At 44.7% G+C, this 22417-nt stretch overlaps 1 protein-coding gene across 1 annotated transcript in view; it reads left to right on the top strand.

The window, feature by feature from the left end:
- Positions 1 to 502: 502 nt before the first annotated feature.
- The window catches only part of STK32B (serine/threonine kinase 32B), a 414569-nt gene continuing 392654 nt past the window's right edge, over positions 503 to 22417 (top strand). Inside the window, exon 1 of the mRNA XM_080796953.1 lies at positions 503 to 726. Within this exon, the coding sequence (XP_080653079.1) occupies positions 675 to 726 (52 nt within the window). The 5' untranslated portion in view covers positions 503 to 674. The remainder of the gene's footprint in view (positions 727 to 22417) is intronic.

The raw sequence follows: 22417 nt of genomic DNA, 5'->3' as shown, positions 1-22417 counted from the left end.
GAGAACGGTGTTTGTAAGGCGCTTAGGCTGGGCCTGGCACTTAGTAGGTGGTCACAATTGCTTACTGCGCGTCGGGAGCGCCCCTACTCCGGAATCGCGATTCCTTCGGGCCCGCCCTGCACCCTGCCCTGCACCCTGCCCCGCCGCGCTTCACCCGCGGGGGCCCGCCGCGCCCCCTCTTCCGGGCGTCTCCCCACCCCCCCGGCCCTGGCTGCGCTCGCCCCCCGCCCCTTTCCTCCTTCCCTTCCTCCTCTTCCTCCTCCTCCTCCCGCCGCGCAGCCTCCCGTCCCCCGCTCGCTGCAGCCGGCGAGGAGCGCGACACGGTGGCCAGTGGCCCGCGGCGCGGGGAGCTCCGGGTTTCCGGGCGGGGCGGCGGGGGCGCCCGCAGGAGGAGGGGCGGCGGGCGTGCGAGCGCAGCAGGGGGCGCCGGGAGGAGGGGGCGCGGCGGTCCCGGTCCCGCCCCTGCGCGGCGCTCGGCCCCCTCCGGCTGGCGCGCGGCTGCAGCCTGGGCTGGGCGCTCGCAGCGCGTCCCGCGTCCGGCTCCCGCGTCCGGCTCCCGGGTCCCCTCTCCACGCCGCCCGCCGCCCGCCGCTCGCCGCTCGCTGCTGGCTCCCCGCTCGCTGCTGGCTCCCCGCGGCCGGGCATGTAGCGGCGGTCAGGCGCCGTGGCGGAATATGGGCGGGAACCACTCCCACAAGCCCCCCGTGTTTGACGAGAATGAGGAAGGTAAGAGGCGAGGGGCGCACCCCTCCTTCCCCCTGCGCGGCGTGCTGCTTCTGCCGGGGTTCCTCCTCTGTGCCGCTGCCCCTCCAGGCGGGCGCGCAGAATCGGACAGGGGGTACAGCCCAGCCTTCACTTGGAGAGCGGAAGGAGGAGCTGCCTGGGACGCAAGTCCGGGTGCCGCTCGGCTCCAGCTCCCCAAGCCCCGGTCTGCTTCAGAGCCGGAGGCTCAGGGAGGTGGCCTGTGTGTGTGTGCGTGTGCGTGTGTGTGTGTCCACGATGGGTTTGGTTTCCTGCACAGGAAGGTTCCAGGCTGCTCTCCTTCTTGGCCCAGGACAGCCTAGGGAAACTTTTCTTGCTTAAACTCTGTGACTCCAAGAAGGCATCCCGCTTGTGGCAGCCTCCCTGGCGGAGCCGGTGGTGTAGGATGTCCAGCCTCATCTGAACTCCAGGGCTGGGCTTCCCTGTGGCTCAGGTCCCTAGAGATCGGTACTTGAACTGGCCAAAAGCCATTTCCAGCGCTGTGTGTCCTGGGCAACTTGCTTAACCTCTCTGAAACCTTTGTTTCTTCACCTATGAGATGAGTATTATGATACCACCTACTACCCTAGAACACGGGATTGTTTGAAACTTAACCACTGGTTATCCATCCATGTGAGAAGTGCCTTATAGCTGTAATCAGTACAGTAATGCTGGTTATCTGTTAACTCTGCCTTTAAAAGCTTGGTTTCCTAATGCTTTGGTTTCTCTGGTGTTCACCTGGCCCCATGCAAGAGCAGGATGTACTGAGCACATACTATGTGCTAGGCACTGTATTAGGGCTTTGTATGTGTTCTCTTAATCCTCACAGCAACCAGATGAGGTAGGTACTTCTGTTGTTCCGTTTTGCAGTTGAAGAAAGCAATGGGGCCCAGGCATAGCTCCTAAGGAGCAGAGCTGGCTTGGGGGTTGAACAGCCTTTCCCCAGACACGGTACTTATCACCACCCAGGCAGAGGCTTGTGGGCACAGATCATGGTTTCTAGAATGGCCAAGGCTGTGGGTGGTAGTCACATGCTGGCCCAGACAGCCCCTCTCAAAAGGCTACATGAAGACAGTTAACATAATTTAAGTGGGTTGGCCCTATATGGTGCTTTCCTAAAGGAGTTCCTGTCTAATGGCATCAAACAGAATAAGCCATGACCATCCATGGTGATAAGGGTGGTGAGTGCCCCTGGGCACCCGAGGAGACCAGAGGCTTTCCTCGTTCTTTAGTCTGGGGCACAGGCAGGTGGGGAGGCAGGCAGGGATAGAGGAGACGTAGGCAGGGAGGTGGTGGAGGCCTTTGGGCGTCCCAGGAAGAGTCGGGACACATGCTGTTGAACTTGACCCTGGCCAAGTTCACCCTAACCCTGACCTTCTCCATGGAAGTTAAAGGGCTCTTGAAATCAGTGTTTGTGGGTGTGCTCTGCTATGGGACAGCCTCCTTGTGGTGGCTCTGGGACAGGCTTGTCCCCTCTTTGAAGCACTTTCATCCTTTGAGATTACAATCAAGGCTGTTCAGGTCCCATGAGAAGATAATATACTCATTGACAGGCGGGGAGCATGACTTGCATCAAAAACCTTCTATTTGCAAGAAGTCAAAACTCTCCTGTCTATTTTGGTGAAGGGATCTGTATTAGTCTGCTCAGACTGTCATAACACAATACCACTGATGCTTAAACGACAGAATTTTTTGTTGGTGGCCTCAAAGACAGAGATGTTTTCTCACTGATCTAGAGGCCAAAAGTCCAAGATCACAGTGCTGTCAGGGCTGGTTTCCAGTGAGAGCTCCCTTCCTGCTTTCCTCTGTGTGCTTGAGGAGCTGGAGAGAACTGTCTGGTGTTTCTTCCTTTTCTTACATGAATACCAGTCCTATCAGATTAAGGCCCCACCCTTATGACCTCACTTAACATCTATCTCCATAAAGGCCCTATCTCCAAAGGTAGTCACAATGGAGGTTACAACTTCTCTGTGAAGTTTGGAGGGGACAACCCCTGAGCCCATAAGGGGAGCATTTGTGAAAGCCATGGACTCCCTTCATAGATGAAAGCACAAATGTACATATCAACTCCAATAATTATAGGGGTTCATGCTTCCAGACTGGATCAAAGGTTGTATTTTTGGTAGTTTTCAAAGCATTTGTCTTTCTTTTATTTGCAGAGGAAATTTGCCTGCCTTATATGGACATCTGTCTCTCTCCTTTATCCCAGAAAACATGCTTCAAAATATTGATTGGCAAAATAGTTATATCTGGTGTAGCCAGATTTTTGATTTTCCTGCTGTTCCTCATTCCAAAAGCAGATTGGACCCAAGGTTTACTGCCTGTTTCAGGACTCCTGAAGTACACGGTTAGGACTCACCTCATTTTGCCAGCTTCCAGCCCAGTGAAACATTAACTTGTTTGATTTTGCCAGCGTACCTCTTGTATATTTTCCTGTGCAAGTAAAGCTCTGTTATTTGCCACCAATTAATTCATTTATTCTGTAGGCATTGGCTGATGATCTTTTTTTTTTTTCTTTGCACCAACCCTGTGTTAGGCACCAGGAATATGGAGAAGATGAAGGCAAATATCCTAACCCTCAGGAGGCTTCCAGAGCAAATAAATACCCAGGACAATGCAGGGAGCTCAGAGAACCCCTAGGTAACATAGAGGAGGGTCCCTAACCCTGGGGCAGGGAGGAGGGACAGAGAAGACTTCCCCTTAGTGTTGAATCTTGTGCACAGGGCAGGCATTACCAGTAAGGAGGGGTTGGTAGAGATGGGGAAGGGTGTGTTAGAAGGAGGGAACAGAATGTGCAAAGCCAGATGGTAAAGAGTAAGCAGGGCTCATTGGGGACATTATTGGGTGTGGTTAGTACTCCTGCGGTGTGGGGTGTGAGGCTGGAAGGCACGGAGATGAACCCCAAGTGCTGACCAACCTTAAAGGGCCAAGTGGCTATGTGTTTGAACTTGATCGTGTAGACATCTGGAGTCACTGAAGAGTTTTAAGCAGGGGAATGACATGGTCCAGTGAACGCACATGCCCTTCCAAACCAGAGCTGTAGGGTGGTTGAAGATGTAAACACCTACCTGGGCAAAAACAAGTCTGGTTTGTAAGTAATTTAATACTAAACTGTAGCTGAAAGTTTGCACTGCATAACTGTATCATGCCCATCTCCATTCAGATGGCAAAAGTTTAACTTGCATCCAGGTAATATTAACAACTAACTTCCTGACACAGTGCACAGGCTACTTTTCATGCCTAATTTGGAATCATCACAACTTGGCCTGGGAAGGTCTCAGAATCTGCTTTGTATTAGAGCTGTAACTGAATCAGGGACCCCAGGAAAGGCCTGTGTTGCCTGTGTGTGGGTGAGCTGGGACTCACACCCAGGTCTGTTGAACTCCAGAGGTGGGCACCTAATAGTGTTCTCTGTGCCGCTGCTGGAGGCCTAGGGGAAATGTGACTCTCACAGATGGATATGGCCGTGCACAGCGAGCCCGGCACTCAGGTCAGGCTCTGCCACGCCACGCCACAGGGCTCTTTGCACAGACCTTGATAGGATGGTAGTAGCAGTACGTTCTGACAACACCTGCTCATTTATGATAACCATCTCACATGTCATCTTCAAAGAGGATTTGTTGGGCAGTCACATCGTAATACAACTTCTGGGAGTGAAAACAAAATCCTCTCCCCTTCCAAATTCATGTCAAAATTGCGTTTAAGTGGCTTTCCCCCAACACGGTCCTTATCCATAATGGGACATTTTTGTATAAGCCTTCACCTCCACCCCTCCCCCCACCCCCGCCGGAAGATATAAGGTTTCTGCTTTTTCTCTTAGCACTGTATTTAAAGTGGCTTAGGTTGCAATGGTGTCTTCAGATGCAGTTTAATGGGCTGTAGTATTCCATCAAATGGGACTCTTATAATGTACTTAAATATTTTCTTGTTAGACATTTAGGCTGCTTTCATTATTCCATCTTTATAAATAAGTTCCTTGAAAATTTTGTATATTTTCCCCCCTTCTCTTAGAGGAATTCATGGGGCACCTGGGTGGTGCAGTCAAGTTAAGCATCTGACTCTTGATTTCAGCTCAGGTCATGATCTCAGGGTTGTGAGATCAAGCTGGGTGTCAGGCTCTCCGCTGAGCATGGAGCCTGCTTAAGATTCTCCCTCTCCTCTCGTGTGTGTGTGTGTGTGTGTGTGTGTGTGTGTGTGTTTCTGAATGCTCTCTCTCTCAAATAAATACCTTAAAATAAAGTGTAAGGGGAGGGATTATTGGATCCAAGGGACTGAATATTTTTTAGAACTCCAGAAACATGTTGTAAATTAAGTTTCCAAAGGGCTTTTTAAATCAGTGTTCTATAAATTTATGGCTGGCACCCACACGTTTGGGGGTATTGATTTAACAAGCTCTGGGTATTCTCATTTTAGAATGTCATAGATTAAAGGGTCATTTAAGCGTTATTTCTACATTATTATTGGTCCAGGTACCTTGACATGCAGCTCAGATCATGAAAACATCTTGGTCTAACCAAATCTGTACCAAAGTTGCTTTCTTCTGGAAATATTCAGACACCCAAGGCAATTAAAGAACCCCCGCCCTCAACATTGTATTCATACTTCACCTGGAGACAGGTGTCTCTGTCATTTGTGATTCACAAAGTGGTTGGCCTCTATGCTGCAGGCTTTACTCCTGACTTTGCTTCAAATTTTTTAATACTTTGGGCAAACTCATTCATGTTACACCTTGGTTTTCGTACATGTAACAGCTATGGCTTGGGCATAAGGTAGAAGCCAAAAATATTCCGAGAAAGCTCCGAATTGAGTGGAATAAACTTTGCTCAGATAATGAGAGTCCCTACAGAGGTAGAGGCTGGACAGGTGCCATGGAAGGGGTGCGGGCTTAGGGGCTCGCTTTTCACAGCTGCATCAGGCACCTGCCTATTTCATGCAGGAGTCGAGGATGTAAACCTTCGATTTCAAGATCTAGACCTCATTGGAAAATGCATCTTGATTTGTCTTCTACGCTAGGAGATGGATGGGTTAAGAAAATAGCCATAGGGGCGCCTGGGTGGCTCAGTGGGTTCAAGCCTCTGCCTTCGGCTCAGGTCATGATCCCAGGGTCTTGGGATCGAGCCCCGCATCGGGCTCTCTGCTTAGTGGGAAGCCTGCTTCCTCCTCTCTCTCTCTGCCTGCCTCTCTGCCTACTTGTGATCTCTGTCTGTCAAATAAATAAATAAATAAATAAAATCTCTAAAAAAAAAAAAAAAAGAAAGAAAGAAAATAGCCATAAATCAGTATGAGATTGTTTAGTAGAAATGAATGGTAAGATCCATCTCTACCTTTGAACACTCATAGAAATTGGGTATGAAGTTTTTGAGCTTAAAGCATGTGTCAGTCAGCTCTATGAAGTCAGACAGGTGTATACAAACTACTGTATTTCATTGAGTCTAAGGCACTCATTTTGCCCTGTTTGAAATCTCTGAACAGGGGATGCAGTTTGGCCAATGTGTTATTTATGATGTAGTTTTATTATTTGCATGTGGTCATAGCTGTTCACATGATCGTGGTTTTTAATAAGTCTAAAAGAGCTTTTTTCAAGGGACTGGAAAGAATCACATCCTAGATTCATTGGCAGCCTTTCCCTCTTAATGGTATATAAAACGATGGTGCATTTAGTATGTGGGTAGCTGAGATCAGGTGCCACGTGGCATGGCAGGTGAGCCTCCTTCAGTTAACCAACATGAGGTCTTTGGAAGGGAATTACCTGGTTCTGGTCACTTCTCACCACCTCCATCACTACCACCTGGTCCAAGCCGTGGTCATGTCTCCAGCTTAGATTATTCCAGTAGCCTCCCTAACTGGTCTTGTTTTTGCTCTTTCTCTTCTCAGCATCACCGCAATGCAGCACCAGAGTGATCCTCCAAAAGTGGGCGGGGGGCATGTCAGTCCCTGCTCCACCTCTACTCCTTCTTCCTTAGCAACATGTAAAAACAGAAGTCCTCATAGATGCCCATCAAGCCCGGCCTCTTTGACCTCATCTCCTTCCTTTCTCCAGCCCACCTGCCTCCTTCCTGCCCCTCAGACATACGGACACCCTCATACTATAGCCCAGCACCTGCTACCCGTGCCCACAGGGCTTCTCCCCCAGGACCCACTCCCTCACCTCTGCTCTGTCTTCACACAAATGCCACCTTCCTTGTGAGGCGTTCGCTGACCACCCTACTTATGATGGCATGCCCAGCCCACCTTCCTGGCCTTCCTTTGCTTCGTAGCTATTCTCATCATCTCTTGTATCATTTGTTTTACTTATTCCCTTAGTTATAGTCTGTCTTCCGCTGTGTGGTCACAAGGCTTCAGGCGGGCTCTGTCATTATGGGGACCCTACAACCTTGAGGCTCAGAGCCTTATAGCTCTGAATATGGAAAAGGGAGCCTCTTTTTTCAAAGTTGCTGCAGGAAGAAAAAAAAAAAGTCCCAGGGTTCATTTTGATCAGTTGTGGTTAAGTCTCGAGCATTCTTGAACTGATCACCGTGATCGGGGAGAAATGAGGCTCTCTGTGGCCAGGCTGGGTCGCATGCCCACCCTCTGATCCTGGGGATGGGATTGGCACCCCTTGAGGCATGTGGACTAAGAAAGTCTGGGAAGGATTTTTCAAGGAGTAGTGGGGTATGAAAAGAAGGAGAGCAAGTGAAGCAAACAGAAGCATCCACACCAGTCCCTGTCTTCTCGTGTTCCTTGAGACATGGTTTGGAACACTTGGCTCATTTCCGTTGTTTGACTGCATGCCCATCTTCTGCACTAGACTGAGACCTCCAGAAGAGCAGCAAGCATTTCTTTTTCACCTTTGTGTCTGCAAGGCCTGGAACAGGGCCCGTGAAGGCACATAGCAGCTGTTGGTTGAATGAAAGATGAGAGTAGTCGCTTAGTGGGGTCGATTTCTTGCATTCCTCCCAGTTCAGAGGCTTTTGAGAAACAAATGTAGAATGTTCACACTTATCACCACTAAAGTTGGTTTGGAAAAGGTTCCTTGGATTTGAGTCCAGAATGACCTTTCGACGCTGTCCCTCAATTTTACCCTTGGGACTTGCTTGGGTAGACAGGGGTCTGCAGAGTGAGCTCTATTCTGCCAACAGCTTGGTGGGCCCCAGTTATGATGCATAGAGAGCTCCTGAGAGATTTCCCCAAATGTCAACCTGTAAAGTTAATGGAGATCAGACTCTTGCATATCACGATGCGGGATATCACTTCTCTTCCCACTGAGAGAGAAGGCGGAGATGGTTCTCGTTCCTTTCTGGGTAAGACCAATTCCTGTTTTATGGGACAGCAGAAGGGTAGAGAGACGGATGATGGCTTTTCCACAATATGAGCTGGAGTGAAGAGGGTGTTAAGATGGAAACAGGATTTATGTTGAGTCTTGAGGGAAGGGTTTAAATGCCTTAAGAGAAAAAGGATCGGTATTTTAGGAGGATCAAACAGCATAAGCTAGCACTGAGCTTAGGCATTTTCCTGAGAGAATTAGAAGGAACAAAATATTCTTAGCAGTACTCAGTTGTCTAAAATCTGGGCCCAGAGCAATTGCAGATGGAGATGGAGAAACTTCTAGAAAGAGCGGCAAGGGTCCCAACACCCCATGGAATATTCCAGTGCAGGAAACAATGAGGCCTCCTCTCCCTTGCGGTAAATCTTGGAGTTCTTCAAGACTGAGCCCTTGGGCCTCTAGCTCAGCCCTCTGTCCTATCTCCCTGCTGATCTTGTCACCCCCGCATGCCCAGTCACCCCACATCAGTCCGGGTGCCGTCAGGAGCTCCAAGCCATGCTGGTTTTCAGAAAGGGAACATGTCACACAAAGAATTCATCTTGTAAAAAGGCTAACTCTGAAAAGGAGTCGGAGAAGACTCTAGGAGTACCAAGGTAGCAGCTGTAGCAGTACGGCTGCTCCTGGCAGCGCTGAGGGTGAGGGAGCCAGGAAAGCACTCAAGACCTGGAAGAGGGCCCCCCGTCTGGTCAGGCTGCGTTTCAGATCTCGTTGGAGAGTGCCTGGTGGCTAGAGGAACAGGGAGCCTATGGGGGGCTGGAACTTTCTGGAAGGTGAAGCTCATCCATGAGGGCCACTGAGGGGAGGGCCGCCAGCCCCCCCTGCACACTTGCTGGGTGACAGGTGGACAACCAGGTGGAGGAAGGGAAGTTTCTTCCAGGCTGGTCTGGCAGGGCATCTCTTGCGCCCTCTGTTGGCAGTGCCTAGGGGGAAGCCAGCTGGCAATGCAGAAACGTCCATGGAGTCCTGCCCCAGTGCCACAGAGCAGTGGGTCTGGAGCTAAGGGACAATATGTTAATAACTGGTGCCTGTTTCTTTCTTTTAGCAGTGACTCAGTAATTTATTTCCTTCATTCGTATTTCTCCTCTGGCCTCCAAACCTGTGTTTCAATATGTAATTCCGCTTGGATGTCTCGAAGGAATACCTCAAATTCAGAATAACCTGGGGCACCTGGCTGGTTCAGTTGGTTAAGCACTGGACTCTTGATTTCAGCTTAGGTCATGATCTCAGGGTCATGGATAGAACCCCAGGTCAGGCTCTGTGCTCAGCTGGGCGTCTGCTTGTCTCTCCTCCTCCCCCTTTGCATCCTCCCCAGTGCAATCTCTCTCTCTCTCTAATAAATAAAATAAAATCTGTAAACAAACAAATAAAACCCAAAGTCCAGAATAACCTCAGTCAAACCCATGTGCTTGCAGAGTCTCCTAGCTAAGTGTATAATACCATCATCTGTCCAGTTGCAGAGGCCAAAATACCTCGTTTTCCTCAGCTCTTCCCTCCACCTTCCTCCCACAAGTCCAGTTAGGCACTTGGCTGTATTGATTTTACCTCCCAAGTCTCTCCCAAATCTGCCCGGTCTTTCCAGCCACAGTGCTGCCACCTCCACTCAAGCGTCACCCCTCAGGGAACCCGCCCAGGCAGCCTCCCACCCAGATTCATGACTGAAGTCATAGCAATGATGGCCTTCCTTTGCTCAGTGCTCGTGAGTGGCTTCCATTGCTCTCGGACTAAAGATTCAGACTGTGATATGGTCCCCAAGGCCCTGTGGGGGCTGGAACCTGTCCACTTCTTTCATCTCATCCCATGTTCTCCCTCAATGCATGAGTTAAATTACTCCACATGCTTGAAGTTCACAGCCCAAACCTTGACTTGCTGTTACTGAGTTACTGTCCCAGGAAGTAGTGACCTTCCTTCTGCTCGTTCTCAGTGCTCCTGTTTCTACTCTTGGACCACAGGACATCCTTTCAGTTTCTGGAACGTTTCATGCCACTCCTGCCCCAGGGCCTTGCCACGTGTTGTTGCCTCTGCCTGAAATGCTTGCCCACCCCACCCAGCTTGGCTTGGTCATCTCCCACTCGTCCTTCTCCAGGTTCCCTTATCTGATTCCCAGGCTGGGTCAAGATCCCCCTCTCATTACCTCAGTCTCCTTCGTAGCAATTATCACAGTGCTAATTCTACATTTATTCCCGTGAGTATACTTTGTTAGTGTCTGTCTCCCCTGTGAGACTGGAGTCTCCACGAGCACAGGATCCCTGGCTCTTACAGTGTTTAGTCCAGGTCCCACTGCTTTGCAATGTCTGTCCTTGTAGCTGCTTGTCCTTGAGCAGTTTTCAAAGAAAATACAGAGAAAAATCACTGGGCAACTTATGAAAGGTAACAGGGTCCCTCCCGATGTCTGAAGAACAGTGCTGTGGGAGAGAGGGATGGTTAGTGGGGGATGCAGTGGCTAGGAGAGGTTCACTTGGTGTCACCTTGCGGTGCTGGTTCCACTTCTCTCTGGGCAGCTGGAAAGCTCTTTCCCTCCTATCAGTCTTTCCCCAGCTCCCTCATTGGCATCCCACCAGGGGAATTAGTTTTTACCCCAGCCCTATGTACCCCTATGGTTATTTATTTAATACTATTTTCTATCTTGCCTGGTTTTACTTTAACAGAACCTTCTACCAAGGAACTTCATGTTTCTACCTTCAGTTGGCAATGGATTAAGACTTCCACAAATAGGAAGCAAGATAAAGTAAGGTAGATGCAAAACTGTGATGCCTGGTGTGGCCGTGGGCACCTTTTGTAGACCCTTTGCTTATGACTTGCTCAGTGCATGTTTTTGGAATGGATTTGCAGTGGATGAACGGTGGATGGCAGTTGTGTGGCTGCAGGGCCTGCCCAGCTCAGGAGCTGGGAAGGTCGCAGCAGGCCCCCAAGGTCATACACTGGAGTGCAGTCCCGTGCTCTTCCAGCTCTTCCCTTTACAGATGGGGCGTGGGCCTCTGGGCCTGTGTGTCTCTGGGATGCACCAGGTCCCTAGCCCAGCTTCAACATGGGGTCTTCTAACAGGGAGGCCCCTTACCTGGCATACTATTTAAGAGCACAGACCCAGGGTCAGACTGCCTGGAGCCCCATGCTGGCTCTGCCACCTACTTGCAGAGTGACCTCCAGTAAGCTTCTTTTCCTCCATGATTTCTGGTTTCCTCCTGTAAAATGGAGATGAAATGGGCCTTACTTCCTCAGTTGTTTGGAAGAGTAAGTGACTTACTCTATGTGACATGCTTACTGCATACATAGTCTGGCACGTAATAAAGTAAGTGCTGTGTAAACTTGATTAAATAAGGTTACATTTTGTGACCAAGGGAGGTCAGTGCATAGAGGTTAAAAGCAGAGATTTGAGGGTTACACAGGGCGAGATCCTAATTTTTCTGTGTGTTGTCTGTGTGTAACTGTGGGCCAGTTTTTTTTTTTTTTTTTTAACCTCCCTAAACCTTAGAATGGGAATACAACTGTATGGTTGCCATGGGAATGGAGTGAGGTGATGTCAGCACCCAGTAGTGTAAGGTATGTTGGGTGAGAAGGACATTGAGTGAGAGCTGCTGTTTCCTGAGCCTGAAGAAGGTTGTTCTGACTTCTTCCCAGCTGACTGCCAGGCCCTGCTGTCAGGACGGTCCTTCCCATTCTCATTCTCCTAGGAAACGACCTTCTGATAGATTCTGCCCTCAAAGCTTCTTTGCCTGGGTCCTTATTGCATCTTTCAGGAAAGGCAAGCCCTGTGTTTCAATGCCTGACTCTGGCCAAGTCATGTGGAACAGTGACCAGGGAGCAGGTGTCCTTTTGCTGGTGGTCATTGTCATGGATGTGGATCAAGCCACCTTTTGAGTCTTGTGTTTGCTCAATCCCTACGGAGGTTGGGAGTGGGGGCTCCCAGCGGTTTGGGGGCTGGAGTGGGGTTTTAGGGAGGATTAGATATTGGGCCCCTGTCTTTTAGAAAATGTCCATCCTCTTAGGCATTTGAGAGGAAAGAAGAAAAAGATTTCTGGATGCCTCATGTTGTGGATTGAATTGAGTCCCCCAAAATAAGTAAGGTGAAACCGAACTCCCAGTACCTTAGAATGTGAGCTTGTTTAGAGACAGAGATGCAGTGAGGTTAAGATGAGGCCGCTAGCGTGGGCCCTCATCCAGTAGAACTAGTATTCTTATAAAAAGGGGAAATTGGGGCACAAAGGCAGACATGCACCTGAGGAGAATACCATGTGAACATGAAGACAGAGATTGGGATGTTTGGTAATGCACCTACAAGCCAAGGAACACCAAAACCGCAGGCAGTCCCCCTGGAAGCTGGGAGAGAGGCAAAGAGCAGATGCTTCTTCACAGCCGCACAAGAAACCAGCCCTGCTGGCACCTTGATCTTAGACTTGCAGTCTCCAGAACTGTGAGGGGATAAATTTCTGTTGTTTTGAGCTCCCCCCACTGTGGTACTTGTCATGGCGGTTCTGGGAAACGAGCACACCTAATTTTACCATTGTATCGTAACTTCAGTGCGTCATTTCAGATGAGGCCCCAGACCAGGTGTGGGAAGTGTTTCCAGAAAAAGCAACTTCTGAGACCCATCCTGAAGGAGGGAAATAGGTAGCAGCCAAGGAGAGGTAATGTAGGGAGGAAAGAAACTGGGAAGATTGTGCAGGAAAAGGCCCTTCCAGGCAGAGGGGGCTGCACATATAGAGGCAAGGTGGGCAGAGAGAACTGGAAGGTGTTCAGTACCCAGAGTTAAAGGGGAGCAGGTGTGATGGGGGAGAAGAGAGGCAACCTTAGAGATGGGGTCTAAGCCAGCTCCACTAAGGCTAGCACCAGGATTTCAAGAACCTAGAATGTCACACTATGTGTTTTTAGCTTGGGCTGTTGCAACAAACACCCCACAGTGGGAGCTTAAACAGACATTTATTTCTCACACTTCTGGAGGTGGCAAGTCCAAGATCAAGGTGTCGATGAGAGTTTTCTTCAGGTTTGCGCACAGCTATTTTCTCGGTGTATCTTCACCTTGTGGAGATGGGGGGGAGAAGCTCTTGTTCCTGTTCTAAGTACACTGATCCCATGCTAGGGACCCCATGTTCATAACCTCATCTCCCCCTGATAATCTCCAAAGGTCCCACCTCCAAATACCACCCCATTGAGGGTCAGGGTTCCAGTATATAAATTTTGGGGAGACACAATATGCACAGGTCGGTAACACTGAGGAATTTGACTTCTACTCTTAGTTGGCAGGGCTGGCTATTTAATTTGTGGAATTTAGCGTGAAAGAAAAATGGGGTTCCCTTGTGTACGAATCACAAAATTGCCATTAAAGGTACAAAATTATAAAGCTTTTTCCTTTCTTCCATGGTCTCCCTCTCTCTTGGTTTGTCGTGGTTTTTTTTTTTTTTTAATTTGCTATTTAATAGCATTCTAGGCAAACAGTATTTAAAATTTTAAATTATCATGGAAAGAATATTGTGCAGTGCTGGTTTTAAATGCAAATACAAGAGTACTTAACTCATGTGCGGAATTGCCAGAATCACACGATTCATATTGCAAAGCACATGCATGCAGACGTATTTTGTTCTTACCAGAACAGAGGAAATGCTATTCAAGATGAACTCAGCTGTTTTAATTTCTCTCCTTGATCTGTGCCCGTTGTGCCGATGCTCTCTACCTTCAGCTTACTAATGAGTAAGGAGACAGTGAGAAGAAAAAGAGTTTTGGTTGTCCCATCTTTTCCTTCCCTTCTGTGTCTTCAGTTCAGCATCAGTGATCAGCTCACACATAACTCAGGGAAGAGGGTATCATGGGGTTCCTTGGTCCGTCATGCTCCTTGGAATGTCACTGCCCTTCATTACTCAGGTGTAGACAAAACTCATCTACCTGGGTCTTGCCGAGCCTGTACACATTGTGTTTCTACCAGAATTCTGTGCTCGTTGAGCATTGCAGATGAATGGGGGGGGGCGTGGCATACACTTGGATGCACAGCCCCTGCTTATGCGCATGTGTCAGTGTAATTCCTCAGGGAGCAACATTTCATGGATAAAAGCAACCCCTGGGTGTTAAACCAAGTGCAGGGCCCTTCTGAGCACAGAGCTCTGTATGACAGCTCAGGTTCACTTCCATGAAGCAGGCCCTGTTGTTAGAAGATCAAGAGACACCAAAACTTAATCTGGGGGGTGATGTGACCAAGTTTTCATTTTAGAATGATCATGATACCTGCAGAATGCAGAATGGGTTAGCAGGGGGAGAAACTAGTGGCTATGAAGGCATTATAAAATCCACAGGAAGAGGAGGAGGGTCATAAATGTCCACAATGGAATATATTTGCATAAATGGAGTTACTTAAATCACTATGTATTCATGTACACTTAAACAAAACCACAACTAAAGATGCTCTACAGATCTTCCAGTCCCATCATCCTATGGAAAATGCCTGTGAGTTTTCTACTTATAAGTGATACAGCTTATCAAATTCAACAAAATCATGGTGCGGCAGGATTTTCTGCAGTTCACGTAAGTGATATAAGAAATTTATGAATTCCATTTAAAATGTAATTATTTTTAAGCACACTTTTTAAACAAAACCGAAAAGTTGCTGCATGTCGTATTTAATAAGTTCCAACACAGTTTCTTAACCCTCCTCTCCAGAGTATAATTACTCCATCAATCTTCCTGGAGAATCAAAGGGAGCTTAGTGGAACACACCTTTCATGCTTTAAACCAGAATTATGCTTGCTTTGGATTTATATTTGAAAGTAATTTGCATTGGCATTTTATTTCTTCCAGAGAATAACAAATGTTTCTGTTCTTTCCCAAGTATCATGGTCTTAAACTGAGGTTATAAATCTTTCAGAGCTATTATTTGCCAGTCCCTTTAATTTCTGTGGCGTGGTGAGTGGGAAGAGAAAGAAAACTATGATTGAGGATTATTTTTCTTTCTTTGTTTGTTTTTTTAAGATTGATTTATTGAGAGAGAGAGAGAGAGAGAGCATGAGCGGGGCAGGGAGGGGCAGAGGGAGAGAAACTCAAGCAGACTCTGATGAATATAGAGCCTGACATGAGGCTTGATCCTATGACCCTGAGTTCATGACCCTGACCCAAGCCAAAATCAAGAGTCAGTTGCCCAACTGATTGAGCCACCCAAGTACCCTAGATTATTTTTCTTTCTTAGCCAGCAAATAGGACACAAGATTGGGCTCTGGTATGCATTTTGGCAATTTGGTTGTTTTTGGCTTACCCTGAGTTGCCCCTGTGGGGATGCCCTTACTCCTCATCTTGCTAGATGCATTTGTGTGTTTGTAAGTAATGGGAGCATTTTTGTGTTAGATTTTTTTTTCTATTTTATTTTACTTTATTTTAATTCCAACATAATTAATATACAGTGTTCTGTTAGTTTCAGGTATGCTTTTTTTTTTCTGGTTTACATTCACTTTTTTAAAAAATTAATTAATTTATTTATTTCTTTTCAGCGTAACAGAATTCATTGCTTATGTACCACACTTTGTGTTAGATTTTGATATGGATTTCTGGTTGAGGTCAATAGGGCAGAGGGCCTCAAATATGAAGTTATTTGGGATCGGGTGGAAGAAATACTATTTAAAATACCAGTATATTATCTACTGATAACTACCTCATTTTCCCCCCTAGGCTCAGCCTATACCGTGCAGACTTAAATTTTCAATTGCCAGCCCAACTCAAAGTTTGTACATGAATATCTAACAAGACCCTTACTCTTAGAGCTTCTCAGTTGAGCTCTTGCTTCTCTGCCCCATCCCCAAATCTGCTCTTTCCTGTCTTCCCAACTTCAGAAAATAATAGTTCCATTCTTCCAGTTGGTCAGGCCAAGACATTAGAGTCATCCTTGAACTTTGTTTTATTTGCATGACACACCTGCCCCCTGACTATAGGCCTCCTGTTCGTGTGCCTGTATTTCCATCTTCCATGCTTACCATTTCAACACCAAAATGCTTAGAAATCTAGAGCAGGAGTCCACAGAGACTCACCTGTTTCATTTGCTGGAGGCTCCCACTCCCAATTTTGTTAATTTTCAGTCTTTAGGGATTTATTGAGACTTACTTATTATGTCTTGGCATTTGACATACGTTGGTAAACTTGCCATATACCCTTGAAGAGGATATGTATTCTATAGCGCTTGCTGCAGTGTTCTATGTGTCAGGGATGTTCAAATCTCTTACATCCTTAATGAGTGTTGCTGCTTTAAAAAAAAAAAAAAAGATTACCAAGAGAGGAGTATATATGATTGTGAATTTTTCTGTTCTCTGCAGTTTTTGTCAGTGTGCATGACTTTTGAAATATGTTAATAGAGTCACATTGAGGATTATTTTGAAATAGTCTTTATCTCTGGAAGTACTGCTTGTTCTGAATTCTACATGGTTGTAATTAATATAGTTACACAACTTTTTAATGCTTAGTGTGTGTCTCATAAATTTTTTTCCATCCTTTCATTTTCAATTTGTTTTCTGTATCTTTGAATATAAGCATCAATTTAAACAGCTTATGGTTGAATCTTCCTTTTGTTTTCTCTGAAAATCTCTGTCTTTTAGTTGGAGTATTTAGTTCATCTGTGTTTAATATAATTTTTGATGAGGTTGGGTTTAATTCAGTCACCTTATTGCTAATTTGTTCCCCGTGTGTTTTGATCTTTTTTTCCTTTTGCCTTTTTTGTTCATCTAGTGTTATTTTAATATTGCATTCTGTTTTGAATACTGGCTTTTTAGCTAAACCTCTCTGTTTTTTAAGTAGTTTCAATAGAGATTACAATATGTATTCTTAACTTATCACAGCCTAATTTGAATTAATATTACATCACTTCATATATATTGATAGAATCTTACAATGGTATAATTACTTTTTCCCAGTTTTGTCCTGTTTTAAATCATAAGTTTTTGTTTCTACATATGATATAAAATCCATGGTACATGGTTATTATTTTTCTTTAAATATCAGTTGTCTTTAAGAAAAGAAAAAATGTTTTATGTTTGCCCATGTGTATACTGTTTTCAGTGTTCTTGATTATTCCTTGTAGATTCAGAGTCTTAGCTTATATCATTTCCTTTCTGCTTAAAATTTTGCCTTTACCCCTCTGGTATTCAGGTCTGCTAACAACAATTAATTTTTACTTTCATTTGACTAAACTATTTCTGTTTCACCTTCATCTTTGAGAGGTATTTTTATTAGACACATAATTCTAAGTTGACAGTTTTTTTAGTACTTTAAAGTTATCATTCCATTATCTTCTTGATTGTTGTTTCTGGTGAGAAGTCAGGCATCATTCAAATCATTGTTCTGTATGTAATTTGCTTTTTTTTTTTTTAATCTCTGGTTGCTTTGACAATTTTTCTTTATTTTTGACTTTTGTAGTTTACCTATGATGTACCAACATGTCATTTTCTTGGTATTTATTCTGCTTAGGGTTCACAGAGCCTGTTGGATTATGGATTGATTGATTTCTACTCTTCTTTCTTTCTCTTTTCTAGCACTCAAATAACATGCACACCATACTACTTGGTAGCATTCCACAGATTGTTGGGGACTTTGTTAAATTTTTTCTCTGTGTGTGTATTAATATATTTTCTCACTTTGTTTCAGTTTGGAAATTTTTCCATTGTTCTGTCTTCAATTTTTCAGACTCTTCTGCATTGTCCAGTCTACTCTTTCTGTTAAGTGAATTTTAAAATTTAAAATACTGTATTTTTCAGTTCTAGGATCTTCATTGACTTTCCCAAATTTTCCATCTTTTCCTGAAATTTCCCATGTGTTTGTCTACCATGTTCATCTTTTTCCTTACAATTTTTTTTTTTAAACAATCCTGCCAATTTCAACATTTTGTTTGTGTGCGTCCATTTCTATGGACACTGCATTTTAGACCAGGGGACCCATTCTCTTGTTTTTTTACATACCTAGTAATTTTCTTTATATGCTAGCCATTATAGATGGTACATTGTAGAAAATGATACATGTAAAGCACTAAACACATCTGAGGCACAATAAATATTAGCTAGGATTATTATTTTAGAATATTCTATGAATACTACACCATTTTATTCATTTTAATTTTTATTTCAATTTTTTACATTTATTTTTCAATTCTAGAATTTTCACTTGGTTACTTTCTTCCTCTGAAGGGTGTGTGTTTTGTTCCATCAGGACAATAAATTGATGACAGTTCATTTCGATCTTCAGAGTTTTGATTTTAGGTTGTGTTAGGATGGATATCCTTTAGGTTTTACTTTTAATTCTAGAGTATATATAGCCTTTGCTTCTGGGACTTGGTACTTACTCTTACTGGACTTACCTTGAACTCCAAACTTTGTGTCCCCAACTCTGGAAAGTTTCTGAAATGTCTGTTCATCTCTGCCAGTTTTTCACCTATTGTTTCACTGGGGTCCTTGGACTCCCACTCCACTCATGTCCATGTTGGGAGTCAGCCAAGGACTCTAAGCAGAATTTGTAGGCACATTTTGGGACATTACAATTAATTGTTCCCTCTTGAGTTATTTCTTTAGTATAAACTCCAAGTGTGATTATTGAAATAAAGAGTTTGATATCTTTAGAACTTTATAACTTGTAAGATATTGACATTTCAGAACACTTCTCTTAAGTTTTATTGCCAGCAGCACAGCATAAGTATAGCAGTTCTACCAGACTTTCTCTCCAAAAAGTGTAAGCATTGTTAAATTTGTTTTCTTAATTTAGTATATTTGATAGGGAACTTGAGAATTTCATTAATGTCTATGATATTGATTCCTGAGAAGAATGAACCCCTTTTTCATGTCTTTATTCACTATTTATATGTCCTCTGTGAAAATCGCCTTTTTGTTTGCCCACTTTTTCTGTTTTTTTTTTTTATTAAAAATATATTTGAATAGGCTCTTAATTCATTTAGCTATTAACCTTTTGTTCAATTTTTCTCTCTTCTCCTGGTAATAATTAGTTTATCATTGGATAAATTGAATATTAACCCAATTTTCTGGTACATTATTTTAATTCTTTTTTACAGTTAATACATGCTCATTATAAAAATATTTTAAAAATTTAGAATACTTGAAAAAAATTGTCAATAATCTTTTTTTTTTTTTTAAGATTTTATTTATTTGACAGAGATCACAGGTAGGCAGAGAGGCAGGCAGAAAGAGAGGAAGGGAAGCAGGCTCCCCGCTGAGCAGAGAGCCCGATGCGGGGCTCGATCCCAGGACCCTGAGATCATGACCTGAGCTGAAGGCAGAGGCTTTAACCCACTGAGCCACCCAGGCGCCCCGTCAATAATCTTTAAAAAAAATTTTATTTTTTACATTTTAAAAAATTTAACTTCTTTTCAGTGTAACAGAATTCATTGTTTATGCACCACACCCAGTGCTCCATGCAATACATGCCCTCCATAATACCCACCAACAGGCTCACCCAACCTCCCACTCCCCGCCCCTTCAAAATCCTCATATTGTTTTTCAGAGTCCATAGTCTCTCATGGTTCATCTCCCCCTCCAATTTCCCTCAACTCTCTTCTCCTCTCCATCTCCCCATATCCTCCGTGTTATTTCTTATGCTCCACAAATAAGTGAAACCATATGATAATTGACTCTCTCTGCTTGACTTATTTCGCTCAGCATAATCTCTTCCAGTCCCATCCATGTTGATACAAAAGTTGGGTATTCATCCTTTCTGATGGAGGCATAATACTCCATAGTGTATATATCAATAGTCTTTTTTGGATGGATTTCCTAGTGTGTTCTTTCTGAGCGCAGGGACCCCTATCCTCCCCTCTTAGACTGAAAATGCCATTTTTATTTCACTTTTCACTTAACAATGTCACATAAGCATTTTTCTAATCTTCTAATAAATATTTACTGTACCTCTACCTTGCTTAGTGCAAGGTTCCATGTAGCTACAAGTTTGCTTAATTTTATCAGTTTTTGCTGCATAACATTTCCACCCATCATTCAAATATATACAGCAGTAAGCATTCAGAACTTTTGTTCATGTTTCTGAAGCCAAGGCTGGAGATGCAGAAGCAATATGGGCCAAGTCCTCATGGCAATGGCAGAAGTGCAAGAGGTCAAGCCCAACTATGCAAGTGCTTTTCATACTTCTGCTGGGGTGGCATCTGTTATCATCTGCTGGCTGAAGAAAATTGCATGACCAAGTGAACCCAAGTGAAGTGATAAGGATACACTCTGCTAACCATGAAGACATAGCACCCAGGTGTATGTATAGTGTGACTATAGGGAGTGAAAAATTGGGACGAATAATCCAATTTACAACAATGAGAGATAAATGTTATGTTTTAACCATTGTATATCATCCTACCATATGGATATACTGTAATTTTCTTAAATTGTCTCTTAGGTATTTAGCTTATTCCTAGTTCTCTTTCTCATAAATGATGCCAGATTGGCCATCTTTTAAATAAGTTTTTCCCTTGCATTCAGCACTATTTTCTTACAGTTGTAATACCCTGGAGTCAAATTACTGGATCAAAGCATAGGGGTATTATTAATGTCTTCTGAGTCATAATTTTTTATTCTGTGTTGCTGACAAGCATTTTTCCTGTGGATTATTTTTTCATTGATTAGTAAATGAAATTTACTTGCATATTCACAAGGCTGATCTCTATTGACATAATCTGCATTTTGCATCTTGCAGCTAATGCTGTGGGAAAATATGCTAAAAAGATGTTAAATTTTAAGCTGGTGAACTGTGTACACAGTAATTGCAGGTTGCTAGATGATAATGATGATAAACTCTGAATGTGTATGTAAATCTTTGCCATGGTTACAGTGGCCACATTTATGGGAAGAGATGTTGATATCATAGGCTTCGTGGACCTTTTTGATAACTAAGTCTGGGTCAGAAGGGAAATCTTATTTTTCACTGTAAAATTTTACTGGGCAGTGATTTTTCTTTCTTTGAATCATATGGGAAGGCTAGGTCACTGGGGGAAGAAGGGCAAGGAAAAGAGAGAAAGGGGTGCTTACTTCCTCAGGTCTCACCACTGTGGTGATACGCTCAGGATGGGCTGCTCTGTCATGCTGGAGGACTCCCATATTTCAGGGCTGCGTCCCCGAACTCTCAGCTCCACCTGAGTAGGGGTCTTGCTCACCATGTTTCACTCTACACCCAGCAACTAGAACACTGCGTGGCACTCTACACAGTATTCCCCATATAATATTCATTGAAAGAGTAGATGAGCCTCCTAGTGTTCATTATATTTAGTGTGGCATTGCCCATGTCAGTGTACCAATGACAGGAGAATGTCATGGATATGAGACATGACAATGAGAATAAGCAGAACCCCAGCAAAAATATGATAAGATGTCACTACCCTGTCCATCTCCCTGCTGCACACAGGCACTGACTTTTACAGCCCAACCCTCTTGTTAGTCCTACCGTACTTCTCAATCTCACCCCAACCACTGAAAAATGTCACTGATGTGCGCCAACTTCCCAAGCAGCTGTGAGGGCAAACACCACTAGTTAGTTATGGCACCACTCTCACTGAACCCAGATCAGCTTCAGAATCCTCCCCAAGGCAACTCTAGGTAGATTCTGCCCAGTGACCAGAGAAGGCACTGAAAACCTATGGGTTGACCCATTATTCAGCCTTCTGAGGGGTGCACCTCTCAACTGTCTTCAAAAGACTTCCTCTCGTTTCTCTTCTAGTCATGGTTAAATGTTTAAAATATGTCTTACCTGTGTCTTTGCCTAAGACATCAGGCAGCTTTGTATAATAACCCAAGTTTCATGTGATGCTTAGCAAGGAGGCTACATGGACAACAGGAAATGGGTTCTTTTCTAACATCAGGTGTCCCAGGGCCCTGGAGGACCCACCCAATTGTAACAGTCTGAAGCTTACTTTAGAGCAGACTAGTAGGAGCTCCTATTGCTAAAGAAAAAAAAATATTCAGTGACACTTGTTGAACACAGTAAGGAAGACCATATTCAAGGTGGGGGGGCACTGTGATAAATGAAGGTGCCACTGCAATGGGGTCTTGCAGTGGGGAGAGATGGGACTCAACTCTAAATATAGTATGGGCAAGTGGGAAATTACAGCCAAGGAGCAGAGTGGGAATCAGTGGATAGAAGACTACTGAGAGAAAATGTGAAGGCTGATGGGGAGTTCTCACTAAACTAACCTAACAGGATTCTTGCTGAAGGCAGGCCAAGGTGATCAGACATCACCTGGAGGATGGTGGTAAGTGAGGGACCCAAGAAGATGTTGAGAGTAATCAGTTGTGGAGGATGGGGGATTCTAACTAAACCAGTGTAGAGGATTCTTGCTAAAATTGGACAGTACAGAGGTGAACACGAAGGACCAAAAGGTCTAGGTGAAAAGATCGGAGGAGCCTGCATAGTTTGGTCAAA

This window comes from Martes martes (assembly GCF_963455335.1).
Source record: "Martes martes genome assembly, chromosome: 2".
NCBI classification, from domain to species: Eukaryota; Metazoa; Chordata; class Mammalia; order Carnivora; family Mustelidae; genus Martes; species Martes martes.
This window is presented reverse-complemented; position numbering and strand designations above follow the sequence as displayed.